The sequence below is a fragment of the Microtus oregoni genome, unplaced genomic scaffold (genome assembly GCF_018167655.1).
Source record: "Microtus oregoni isolate MIOR12 unplaced genomic scaffold, Mior012 000070F_ref0000104, whole genome shotgun sequence".
NCBI classification, from domain to species: domain Eukaryota; kingdom Metazoa; phylum Chordata; class Mammalia; order Rodentia; family Cricetidae; genus Microtus; species Microtus oregoni.
Window position 1 is genome coordinate 5,773,440 of NW_024543977.1, and position 13,285 is coordinate 5,786,724.

Sequence of the window (13,285 nt, forward strand, 5' to 3'; positions counted from 1 at the left end):
GCAGTGGTGGCGCACGCCTTTAATCCCCACACTTTGGAGGCAGAGGCAGGCGAATCTCTGTGAGTTCAAGACCAGCCTGGTCTATAAGAGCTAGTTCCAGGACAGGCTCCAAAGCTACAGAGTAAACGCTGTCTCAAAAAAAACAAAAAGAAAAGAAAAGCAACAACAGAAATTGAAGTGACTATTAGCTCAGTAACAGAGAAGCCATGAGTTCAATCACTAGCAGAGCAACAATAGTTACTAATTAATTAGTTGCCGTGTCTTAATTGCCTCTTTATTGTATTTCTTCTGAGTCAGACTTTTAAAATGTTGATCCTAAACTATGAGTCTCCTTCCTTTCCTGCTAGCTCCTCCCATGTCCTGTTAGCCACTCCTTCTGTCCTGCTAGCTACCCCCAATGTCCTGATAGCCCCTCCTTCTGCTTCTCCCTGTGTCCCAATAACACCTCCTGCTAGCTCCTCCATTGTCCTGATAGCCCCTTCTTTCATCCTGGTGCTTCGCCCCATGTTCTGTTAGCCCTTCCTTCTGTCCTGGAGGTCCTCCCCTGTTCCAATAACCTCTTCCCCTGCCCTGATGTCCCTGGGTCCCTCCCTCTTTTTCCGCTAGCTCCTTGGGCACTCTTTTTTCTTTTTCTTTTTTTTTTTTTTTTTTGGTTTTTCGAGACAGGGTTTCTCTGTGGTTTTGGAGCCTGTCCTGGAACTAGCTCTTGTAGACCAGGCTGGTCTCGAACTCACAGAGATCCACCTGCCTCTGCCTTCCGAGTGTTGGGATTAAAGGCGTGCGCCACCATCGGCCTTTGGGCACTCTTAAGAATTGATATAGTGAAAATGGAGACAGATTAAGCGCCTTTACCTGCCGACTTTGGCTATTTCTCCAAAGAAGCAATTGCTTGTCATCTCATCTGCCCTGCAGTCAGTGTCACACCAGAGCGTTTTTCCTGGTTCTCCAGAACCCTAGAAGAGTCACACCATCTTCCTAGATTAGAGGGTGGAAGCAGATGTTACCACTTCCTTCCAGCTAAGCTCTAGCAGAGTCTTGGGACCTGATTTCACTGTGGTTAAAGGAAACATAGTCGTGTACCGACAGATGCTTACAGATTAAATGACAGGGTGAAGTAGGAGTGGCTGTGTGTGATGCTGGGAGCTTGCAGGTGACCTTATGGGAGCTCATGGCGTGTACTTTGCAAATGTTTTCCAAAATAAAAGCTTCAGATACATGAGTAAACATAACAAAATTTAAAGTAGATACTAGGAGACAAGCAAAACAGTTTTACAAACAGCTTTACTAAAGAGGCATGTAGGTTAAGCTTCCTGTGATTCTGAGCGATACTGTCTTAGCCTGTATGAGTTTACTTGTTAGCCCAAAATATGGCATGTGTGTATGGGGGCAGGGACTTGTGTGCACATACTTACCTATTTAGTGTCTCTCTTCTTACCTGCAAACAAAATCCAAGGGATCAGGAAGCTGGCAGCGTTCTGTGGGAGCTGAGAACAGATCCTCGAGTCTTCTCTGGTGTGAATGAATGAAGCCAGTACAGAGCCACTAAACACCACCCTGTTCTTGTTCTTTTCCGCTCTGTTGTAGTTGCAGAACTAAGAAAAATCTTCGAACCAAAGAGAAAAGACTTTTTAGAGATGAAAAGGTAACATGTTTGTGTCACACCACTGGTAGGTAGAGACCTTCATCCCGTAGTGTCTAATGTGCTCTTAGTCTCATTTGCCACACTCACTGTGTCTTTTCTCTGGTCTATTGTGCAGGAAAGAAAGAATTGCCAGGCGCTTAGAAGGAATAGAAAATGACCCCCAGCCCATCCTGTTGCAGAGCTGCACAGGGCTGGTGACTCATCGCCTGCTGGAGGAAGACACACCCAGATACATGCGCGCCACGGACCCTGCCAGTCCTCACACTGGTGAGTGCGCGGCCATGTTAGCAGCCCTCACACTGGTGAGCATGGCCATGTTAGGAGGGTGCTTGTCACGCCATACCTTCACCTGCCTGATCTGGTGGGGCAGGAGGATGAGATTCCCAACACCAGGATAAAAATGACAGCCCAAGGAGCTAGAGGAAGGGAAGCTTGTCTTGACTCACAGTTTGCGGGGACACAGATGATCATGATGGAAGGCATGGCGGGGGAGCGAGAAGCAGCTGGTCGCATACACTGACAGTCAGGAATCGGGATGGATGCTGTTGCTACTCTCCCCATCCCCTGCCTTCTCCTTCTCACCTTTTTATCCAGGCACATCAGTCTCCTAGTTAAACCTCTGTAAAAACGACTCCAAATCCAGTCAAGCTGATGGTGCACATTAACCACCACAGCCAACAGCAGTGTATTGTGTGTGTGTGTGTGTGTGTGGTTTCTTAAGCATTCTGGCCATCATGCCCCTCTAGATAGGGACCCATCAGAGACAAGCATGGTGCCCATTTCTCCATACCTCATGACTCTGGTAAATGTCTGTCTGTAAAGGAAAGATCCAGCAATGTGCATCATAGGCTGTGCTAAATATCCAGACGCCTTTAAAGGGGATAGATTCTTGGAGCAGGGAAAGCAAAAAGCGAAGTTGGGTTTTGGGTGGTTGCAGTTACTACTCTCGGGTGTGTTTGAATGTATTGCATATTGATTTTTAATATGCTGAGTATGACTTGGCTTTCCTTGTGCATGCCCAGTCACTGTATGGGCATTAGTTAACACACCTGACCTCAGAGGGAACAGCTTTGCAGCCTGGTCCATGCTCAGGCTCTGAGGTGCTGCTTTTCTAGCTGTTGTTTCCTGTTTCCTCCTCAGAGAGGGCTCCTGATCTTATAGCATGATGCCACAGTTTGCTGGTACTGGTGGCTTTTGATAGAGAACGATATGAAAAGTCAAGAATTTACGCCCAGAATCGATACCCAGAAACAAACACTTGCATACATAATGTCTTCATCCGTATAACATTTAATTTAACCACCAAATATAGTGAAGAAAATAGGCTTGATTTTAGACATAAGTTATGTAACCCATGCTGGCTTAAACTCACTGTCCTCCTGCTTCAGCCGTATGCTGGTGCTAACGGCATGAACAACCACAAAAGAATTCTTTGTTTAGACGTTAGGAATTGAGCTAGCCAGAAGATGAGGAAAAGAATTCCTTTTCCATTTCATACCAATCTCCAGAGTAAGTTCTGGTTAATCTTATTATAATTAAAAGAAGTCATTGGAAACTTGAAAACATAGGCATGTGTTTCATTCATGTGGACTTAAAAAAACAGATGAAGAAATCTCCAAGTGATGAATGAGTCAATATTACTTAGAGTGATGTAGAAATTAATTTCACAGCCTAGCAAGTGACTGTCTCAAATGCTCTCCTAAATAATTCAGTGTTTTGATGTGTGTGTGTGTGTGTGTGTTTGTGTGTGAGTGGGCAATTGGGAAAAATCACATCTCAAAGTGCAGGGACCACTCTGGTCACTGTGAGCCACAGCCCATCTCCTGTTAAATCAACAGAGGCTCCAGTGTCTGCTGTCCTTTCTAGAAGAATCTGAACTTGCCCTTTGGCCTCATAAGAAATGTTAAACTCAGAAAGAACACATAAAATAAAGGGAAATAAATGTGAGGCTAGAGGAGCCTGGGAGAGTGTGGGGGACAGATGAAGTGTGGCGAGAACCCAGGCTCCTTCCATCAGCCAGCCTAGGTGAGGGGGGAGCTTCAGGTTGGGCCCTTGGTGAGCCATGCAGTGTAGAGGGATCAGTGTGTTACATAGCTGTCTGTGTTTGGCCTCGCATGTTTTATCCTGTCGTCTTCTTGTAGGGCGATCTAATGAAGAGGAAGACACTCCTGGATCTTCCTTGGAAAAGCAAACTCCATCTAAATACTGCACAGAAACCTCGGGCATCCATATTTCGGGCTCCATGGATGTCCACAGTCTGGAGTCCAAAGCAGAAAGGATTGCACGGTACAAAGCAGAGAGGAGGCGACAGCTGGCGGAAAAGTACGGGCTGACTCTGGACCCCGAAGCTGACTCCGAATACTTGTCTCGATATGCCAAGTCTCGGAAGGACACAGATGCAGGTGAGAGACGAGGAAAAGGTGACAAACAGGAAGAACCAAGCAAGGGCACCAGTTCCTTGCACTCCAGAGCAGAGCTAGGGCCCAGGACCAGCTTGGTAGAGTCCCAGGACTGTGCCCTTCTGGGGAGCAACATGTCTGACCAGGAACTGCTGCTCAACTTGGAGAACCAACGGCGAGGCCAAGAGCCCTCGCTGGCAGAAGATGGTTCCCCTGCCTTCTTTTCTGAGCGAGGCACCTCCTTCCCTGAAGTGCCAAGGTCCCCAAAGCAGATGTCTAGCTCACCACTGCAGCAGCCAGCCTCCCCGAGCCACCCCGGTGACCCACCCCTGCCCACGGAGGCCCGAGCCAGGTAAGCCCTGAGCGCTTGTTTTGCCGTGGCTGTCACAGGTCTCTGCGGTTCTCCACTCATTGTAGAGAGCCTTTGTAATTTCTACAGTATCCGAGCAAGACCCACCAGAACTAGAAGCCGCCCATACTCCCTCATCTTTCCTCTCTCTGACCTTGCCTTAAATTCTTCTTCAAGCAAACTAAGCAGGTGTCATGAGGTCACTTACAAAGAAGCGACCATGCAGGGCTCTTGCTGTGTTTCTGACCCAACCTAATTTATTCTTTTATTTGCTTTTTGATTATGCCCAAGACTTAAGTTTGGCGGGTGAGGGGGGTGTTGGTGACTTATGCCTAGGATCACGAGGCAGGAAGAACCACAGTAGCAGGAGAAGGGTCTTTGTTTATGGTGCAGAGTCTAATTGATTGATAAACACTGAAAGACCAGTAAGGCATTGCTATATAAATATATATGCAGTAACAGGAGTCACAACTGAGAAAAGAACCAGCCAAACACAAGAACAGCTCCTGTGTGGGAAAATCAAATAAGTCAAAAACAAATCCCAGAAGTCAGATGGCAGGACAGAATGTGTGTTTGTTTCTAAATTTAAGTTGAACAGAAATTGCCTTCCATGTTAAAAACACTTTTTGTTTACTTAAATACCTGGCTTAAAGAGTCAGCCTGAATGTCTGGGTGGATTCCTAAATACCCTCTTCAATTCAAACAAGCAACAGCTTTATGGGTGAGCTGAGAAGGGCTGGGAACCTGAAGTCAAGCAAATTTGTTCTGGGGGAACATTGTGTGTGACACAGATATATATGTACACACACATATGCGAACATCTATTTGTCTGATTTTTTGTCACTCTCTCTGGGACATGGTGGCAAACATTTACTCCCTCTTATGTGACAATGATGCTCCTGAGGGAATCATAATATGTGCTGATGCTTTATAACCCAAGCCTATTGTCAGGTACCAGCCTCTAAGGTAATTAGATTTTAAAACTCCTAAGGAGGAATTTGAAGACCTTTGTTCAGCCTTGGAGCTAAAGTACTTGACACTGACAGAGACCCATCCACGTATCTTAAAGAGGCGTGTCTTGGCTAGAAGTGTGCATTTCATGGTGGAAGTATTGTGTTCTGTTTAGCTATTTATATAAAAGGAAATCATGTACATATTTTATTGTTACATTTTATTTATTTGCTATGTGTGTGCATATATGTGAGTGTGTGCATTCACAATGTGATGTGTTGTGCTTGAGGAGGTCAGAGGACAACTTGCAGGAGTCTTTTCTTTCCTTCCACCACGTGGATCCTGGTGACCAAACTCAGGTCATCAAGCTTCGTGGTAAATACCTTTACCTATCAAGCTGCCTTGCCAGCTGGCTCCCCTCATATGATTTGTATGTAGAACAAAGAAACCCAACAGATGCTGACTTAAAAATAAAAAATGGATCCGTCCAAGAAAATGAAGACTCTAGTCTCAGATTTTCCTATGACAACTGTTTAATGTCACTTCCTTATGAGGTAACAATCTGAAATATTACTAGTGAAATAACAGTTTGGAGGCAATGCATATTTGTTTCGGAAATTGTTAGTATGCCATACAATGGTTGAGAAGGTTTTTAAATTAAAGGTTGTATAGAGGGATGGATGCTAGAGGGTCCTTAGCTTATCCTAACATGTGCTTGGGAATTGATGTACAGTGTATTGTGAAGAAAATGAAGAGTATGTAGTCTAAGGAAGTTGGAGGCTGGAAGGCCCAGCCCCACTTTTTGGATACCTCTAAACCCTTGGAACTTCAAGTTTTACATCATCTGAAGAAGGCTGCTCCCAAGGTGAACTGTTACCTGTGGATCCGGCAAGAGTGCGTGTGGTAACAAAAGCGCCGGTACACTTCCTCCAGCAATAGTAATATCAGTGTGATGGATCATCTTGTGGACTGTTCAGCCTTGAGAAGTATGAACTCCTACTCCTACCAAAGTCCCAGATCCCAAACTCTTATTAAATCTTTTATGCAACTCTTATTTTCTTATTGGCAAATACACAGACAGACAGACAGGAGCACATAGGTGTTATTCTGTGAGGGGGAAATGCAGAAGCTCTGGCCTAGGGTCCCAGCTGCTGTGAGGGGAAATGCAGAAGCTCTGGCCTAGGGTCCCAGCTGCTGTGTGCCTAAACATCACCTGTCACCCCATGTGTTCAGCCTGACACATGCTCTCAGAGCTGACTCATCCCCTCTTCATCCCTACACCCCGGTCCATCGCCAGAACTGTGTCTCCCAGATTGTGTCCTTAGTGACTCAGACCTGAGAGTAGAAATGTCTTGGAGAACAGCACCGAAGCTGGATCTTAGAAGACTTACCTTTGGTGGGTTGTGTCCTGGGCAGAGTTCACCTTGGCTACCTGGGGACAAGCAAACCATAACTCCTACCCTGAGACAGGGTAGCATTACCTGTGTAAATCAGGCTGGCCTTGAGAACTTGCAGAGATCTACCCACCTTTGCCTCTGGAGTGCTGGGGTTAGAGCCATATCTGTCTTACCTGCCACAGTGCCGGAGCTGGATGGTCTGACTCATCATTGCTACTTCTCAAAGCTAATCTAGCTTCATATTCTGCACATACCAGGAGCTCGATGACATATGTCAGATTAGCCTGAGTGTGAGCTTGTAGCTGCCCCTTTATTTGGTGATGAAAGGACAAGGCCAGTAAACTGACCCAGGCCAGTAGAGCAGAGGCTGGACATGGGAGTTCTTCCCTCACTGTCTCTTCTGAAACACCCTCCAGAACCTCCGCTCCTCGTGGTTCTGGTTACTGCCCTTCCAAGACGTGTGCAGCAAAGTGTCATGCCTGCCGTTCGTCCTGCTCGCCCCTCAGCTCTGGTCAGCAGCTCTCCACCATGTCCTGTGGACAGCGGGGCAGAGCCTAGGAAGCAGGTCTCATATCCTCCTCTAAAGAGGAGCTTTCTGCTGCTCCTCACAGATCCATTCTGTTAGAAGGGAAATTATGTCTACTTCTCTACTATACCAAATATCTGCTGTCCAACCTTATCCCACTAACTTTGGCTGCTAATAAAGTTAACTTATTCCTTTTTTGGTTTTCATTTAATTCTGTCCTTACCGGAAAGTGACAGTTCTATTGAATTAAATGTGAAGACGTTTCCTAAAATGCCAACCTGTAGCGTATATCAGCCATGGTTTGCAAGTGAGATTTCCAGAGTAAATTGTGTCTAGGATTGTGGCCATTGCTGTACCCACACTTGTGTGGAAAGCAGCAGTCTCCCATACAGGTGACTATCAGCAGTTGGCTAAACTGAATGATATGACAGAATCCCACCCTTCTGGAATCAGAGCTGTGTGAGACTTTGCTGACTGCAGATGGAGCATTCTTCTTCCTGGGAACTCGATCTCCACTTGCCAATCACATCCAAAGGCCAATCCATTGGTCTGGAGTTACTGCTTCCTTGTTCCAGGGATGCCACAGTCCTCTCCCAGTGGAGTGGTCTTTGTACAATGGGTTTTGGCTCACTCCCAAGCCCCCCAAATAAAATTTAAGTCTGGAGAATGTAGCTCAGTTGACAGAGTGCTTATCCAGTGTGCATGAAGTCCAGGTTCAAATCCCAGCACAGTACAAACTGGTTTGTGCAATGGCGCTTCATGCCTGTATCCTGGGATCTGAGAGGTTGAGGCAGGAGTAACAGCCTTTCAAGTTCATCCTTGGCTACTGCGTGAATGTGAAGGAGGCTTCCTGTGTTTTCTTTGTACATCACAAAAAGATCCAGTCTATGGTATGGTTCTCCTTCCTGTAGCTACTTACATTACAGGCTTTCGTTAATGACGCTGGCACGTTCTGCCTTGCACCGTGTCTCACTGAGTTAAGGGACAAGTGTGTAAGTTGGATGTTATCTTAACGGGATGCAAGACCATTTCATGATTAGACTGAAGCCCCTTTTTACCCTGTTGCCTCTCAGAATCTAAATTCTGTACCTTATACCAAATAGGAGTTAAATAGACGTTTGTCTGATTGTTGACCCAGGTTACAAACTGATATTTGTAACTGGTTAAAAAAAAAAGATAAAAGGGAAATGTGTAAGAGAGACAAAAGGTTCACTCTCACCACGTCTCTTTTTATCTACTTCCTTTGTTGGGTGTGTATCCGTTTGCATGAACCCTTTTTCCACTTGTCTGTTTACCTGGGTGCCTCAGTGAAACTTACGGAAGTTGCCTTATATTTTAATTCCAACTTCCCATAAGTGTGAGCTGACTATGATCATAGCAGACTCATGTTAATCCTCAAACCCATTTTCTCCAGTGGCCTTAGATGTATTTATTTTTGCTTCTTGCTTCCTGTGATGAGCCAAATGACCAAGAAATTTCAAGAAGTAGACGCAAACTCTAAAAGCGCCATGAACATTAGGTCTTTTTTAAAGCCAGCTTGAGCATCTTAACTAAAAGCAACCTTTGGGTTTTGATTATAGTAAAATGATGTGGGTGTAGGCACCAGTATTTTGATAGCAATGTTCTAAAGTTTTGTTTCTTGTGCGTGGTAGTACAGGGAAGGCCACCCATGAGTGGTTTCTGCAGAAAGATGCCGAAGGGGATACACCTTCACTTATCAACTGGCCTTCCAGGTACATCACAGGTGGGAAGTGTGTGGCTGAAGCATGGTGGATATCCTCCTACCCCCATCACCTCTCCTTGCTCTGCCACACCTAACTAACACTCATACTCCTTCTCCCTCTTTGCAGCATCTCTGACAACCATGTGTTCAAAAATAAGCTGCTTCCTAATCCTATGTCTCCAGAGTGCCTGACTGACACTCCTTAGCCTTCCTGGTTCACTTCCACTAGAAGTCTTAACACACTTCTTGCTTGCTCACTTTCTCACCAACTCACTCCGGAACTGGCCAACAGGGGGCAGTGAGGAACCCTTCCTCAGGGCTATCCTACCCTTCCACATCCCTTTTCTGCACCAGCTTTAGTTTCCTTGTTTCTAAACCAGCAGTTAATTTTTCGTAGTTAAATTTAGGGCATATGGCCTAATAGCAGACAGATACTCCAATCATTTCATGATGGAGAGAGAGAAAAATGAAGAATGAACAAGCCACTGCCTGGACAAAGGTTCCATGTATTGAGTTTCTGACAGTGACTTTGTTCTCTTGAGATGACCTTAGATAAGGAGGACACATCCCACAGGGGAGCCTGACTGCCGCTCAGTCTTCAGAGCTCTCAGAAAAGCAACGGCCCAAGTGCTTTATCCAGACACTCACATCTCTCAGTGTGTCTTTGCATTTCCTCGGGAAGTCTACCCATGAAGGCCTGTTGGAAACCAGAAGGTGTTTTACGAATTTGATAGAGCCAACTAGGCCCAAATGGGACAGTTCTATAATGTGTAATGTAACTTTTACATTTCCCAAGAAATCTCTTCTCCTCTCCCAAAAGCTGTGTGTCCAACTTTCTGAAAGTCGGACCTGGTCAGCAATCCACCGTGGATAAATGGGTTTCCATTTTGCGCTCCCCGCCCCCAGTGGTATTTCAAAAAGTAACACAAGTGTGCTTTTGTTGTTGACTGTGTCGTCTTCGCTAAGTAGGAAGACATGTGCTCTTCCAAACCCTCCTGACCTTTCTTTCCCTGAGGTGGGAACCAAACACAGGGCCTCACACATGCCAGGCAGCACCCCCTCTCCCCCACAGCCACTATTTCCGTTGTATTTATTTATTTATTTATTTATTTATTTATTTATTTATTTGGGGTACACTGGGACTTTTGCCTGCATGTATGTTTGTGTGAGAGTGTCAGCTCTCCTGGACCTGGAGTTACAGACAGTTGTGAGCTGCTGTGTGGGTCCTGGGAATTGAACCCGGGTGCTCTGAAAGAGCAGCCAGTGTTCTTCATCGCTGAGCCACCTCTCCTGCCCCATTGTGAAGTCGGGAGGGGCAGGTAAGGTCCCCAGCCAGGGTTCTTGGTTAGCAGGCTTCTGCAGAGAGGGGAACAGTCTGCACGTTTGGACATCTTTTTCAGTTCTTATCTCAAATTTTTAAAAATCAGAAACAACAAAAAACATTTCCTCCTAAGTTGGCTTTTAGTTAGGGTGCAACATCAATGGGAGGGAGATGAGGGCTCCTGATTCTCTTGACAAATGCCTTCTTGCTGGACATTCGTGTTGTCATGAGTAATGACATCCAAACTGGCCATGTCTGGGGATCAAATGACATAGTCAGCTTAGCATTCAGATCCTGTGAGTATGGGCCTAGGGCCTCAAGTGATAACTAAACCGTGAAACTCAGTAGGAAGCATTAGCAATCACAAATGCCCGCATATCCCGTGGACAGGGAAGTGGCCGTGTCTACTGTTGAGAGTACGTTTCCTTGAAGCTTACAGTCACCCCCACATCGTACAGAGTCCCGACCTAGGCATTGCCTCTTTCACACACCGCTTACAGTGCTGTGTATGAATGAAGCTTCCTGGATTTGCTAGGTATTTTGTTAGGATAAAGCCATTCTCCCTCCAGATAGCATGTGACACTCAGCTTAACAGGGGATGGAATTTTGGGCCAAATATGAATGCAAATTTAGAGATTTCACTCCATCTAACTGACAAACACTAGGAATCTGTGTTCGATGCCTAAATGTTTTTCATACATGTTCTCTCTGCATTGGCTCCACTGCCACCCATGGTTTGTGCATGCTTCCTTCTCCTTTGGTGACTACGACGTATTGCAACATAAATACTATTTTTTTCTTAAGAGTTAAAGTTAGAGAAAAAATGGTGAAAGAGGAGAGTGCTCGCAGCAGCCCTGAACTCACCTCAGAGTCCTTACCTCAGAGGAGACAGCAGCCAGGACCTGCGCATTTCCTGTCTGTCCAGTCAGAAAGCTCCGCCTTTGATAGGGTCACCAGCAGGGTAGTGAGCTCACTGCAGCCTAGCCGGAGCTGTGTCCTGCCAGCTGACCCTGTTCATGCCATCAAGATGGTGACCGTGGGCACCCCAAAAAGTGCATCTGAATGCAGCTGGGTGGGGCCAGGCACCCCAAATGTCATAAAATCTACCACCTTGAAGATTCTAGAAGGTGAGTCGAGGGATGCTCCAGGGCTCCGTATTTGTGAACCAGAAGCAGATGTGCTCCCAGCGGATACTCTGGAGAAGAGCCCCAAATCACTCTTGACCTTGGAAGATGACAAGCTGGCCAGAGGCCACAAGGGCCCCTCTGGTAATGAAGATTTAGATGAGCCTACCATTCACTCCATCACCGTAGAACCTGAGAGGGAGAGGCAAGTTCAACATCAGCCTACTCAGAGAATTGGCCGGAGTGAAATGATTCTGTATGTTCAGAGTGGTCCTGCGTCCCAAGATACCACATCAACCAGTCACACAAAAGAGGCCTCTTCAAAAAAACGCAAGGTCATGGCCCGCTCCCTGTCGGATTATACGGGTCCCCTTCAGTTCCAGGCCCCCAGACAGAAGGATCCAGCCCCAAAGCAGGAGCTGGAGCTACAGAGTTCCCAGGCAGAAGGGCCTGGTGCAGAACCTAGCATGCTGGACACAAGAGTCTCCGTTGCCCAGCTCCGAAATATGTTTCTGGAATCAACCAAAGCCAGCAAGAAACCTGAACTGTAGGTGATGTTCCCGACATCCTTCCGAATTGTCACTTGCACGGCTTCCTGTGGTGTGTCCTGTTAGCTTAGCTCACAGTGTGTGCAGGGCAGAGTGTACAGGAAATGGCTCACACACTACCATTCTGCTTCTGCCTACTAATTGGGATCTGGAGGAGTGGGTCTCTGGAATGTTCCACCAGCGATGCGCATGGTTGAGCATGTAGAACCTAGCGCTGTGTCTTTCACTGAGATGCATAAACTTTTCCTCTGTTCTCTCTCTCTCTTCCTCTCCCTCTCCTACTCCCTCTCCCTCTCTCCCTTCCTTCCTCTCTCCCTCCCTCCCTCTCTCCCTCCCTCCCTCCCTCCCTCTCTTTTTTCCTCTCCCTCTCTGTATTCCTGTGTTGCACTCTTCGCTGCCCTGTGGTCCTAAAAGCCAATCCCGGGTTGAGAAGTCAGCTGAAGGAATTGGCTTGCCCACTGAACGGGAGAGAGGGTCTCGGAAACCAAGACGCTATCTTTCTCCTGGTGAAAGTAGAAAAACTTCTGAGAGATTTAGAACTCAACCTATAACCTCAGCAGAGCGAAAGGAGACAGATAGGTAGGCATGTGTGTGTATACTTCAAGCAATTCAAACATGGGGTTCTCACTGCCCTGGCGGGCCTGATGCTATTTGCATAGGATTCTAAGATTATTCCATCTCAGCCATAAGGATACTTATTATATTTATTGAAATATATTCCAAAAAATATTGATTTTTCTAACTGATACAACTCTAAAGTTTTGAACTACCTGCAGATCAGGTGAGGAGAGACATTTTTCTTCAGCCAGTGATATTTGTTTTTTTTTTTTGTTCTTGTTGTTGTTGTTCTTTTATTAAACTGGCATCTGAACTGAGCATCCGCCACTGGGAATAAGGAATTTTGTATTCATCTTCTAAATAGCTTACTTCTTATATTTACATTTTTAAATGGTTTCATACAATGATAAGGTTCACCGGAAATGTGCCCTTAACACCATGTACTGCTTTCTTCACAAGGTGTGCCCCAGGCTGGGGTTGTGTGCACAGCTCCACAGTGTCAGCCAAGTCTTTAAGTAGCTCACTTGCATTGTGTTTCATGTGTAGCTTGTGTGTCCACCACTAATCATCATCACTATCTGCTGTCTTTCCTAGGTACCCTTCCGGTTCAGAGATGCCAGTGGTTGAGGGCAAGTATCTCTCTTCTTTTTATTCTTCCACATCTTGTCCAGATCAGATTTAAGACCTAAGATTTAAGGCTATGCGGGAGATGAAACCTGGAACCTATCAGTGTCTTCTTTCCAAACT

At 46.0% G+C, this 13,285-nt stretch overlaps 1 protein-coding gene across 13 annotated transcripts in view; it reads left to right on the forward strand.

Moving 5' to 3' along the window:
- Svil (supervillin) overlaps positions 1 to 13,285 on the forward strand; it is a 194,984-nt gene that overhangs the window by 122,702 nt on the left and 58,997 nt on the right. For 5 of the 13 annotated variants that reach the window (XM_041641514.1, XM_041641517.1, XM_041641519.1 and 2 more), the window contains 7 exons: positions 1,585 to 1,642; positions 1,758 to 1,909; positions 3,784 to 4,393; positions 8,917 to 8,997; positions 11,113 to 11,979; positions 12,395 to 12,559; positions 13,133 to 13,167. In XM_041641514.1, the coding sequence (XP_041497448.1) occupies positions 1,635 to 1,642; positions 1,758 to 1,909; positions 3,784 to 4,393; positions 8,917 to 8,997; positions 11,113 to 11,979; positions 12,395 to 12,559; positions 13,133 to 13,167 (1,918 nt within the window). In that variant the 5' untranslated portion in view covers positions 1,585 to 1,634. The remainder of the gene's footprint in view (positions 1 to 1,584; positions 1,643 to 1,757; positions 1,910 to 3,783; positions 4,394 to 8,916; positions 8,998 to 11,112; positions 11,980 to 12,394; positions 12,560 to 13,132; positions 13,168 to 13,285) is intronic. The other 8 variants (XM_041641524.1, XM_041641525.1, XM_041641526.1 and 5 more) reach the window with 4 other exon arrangements.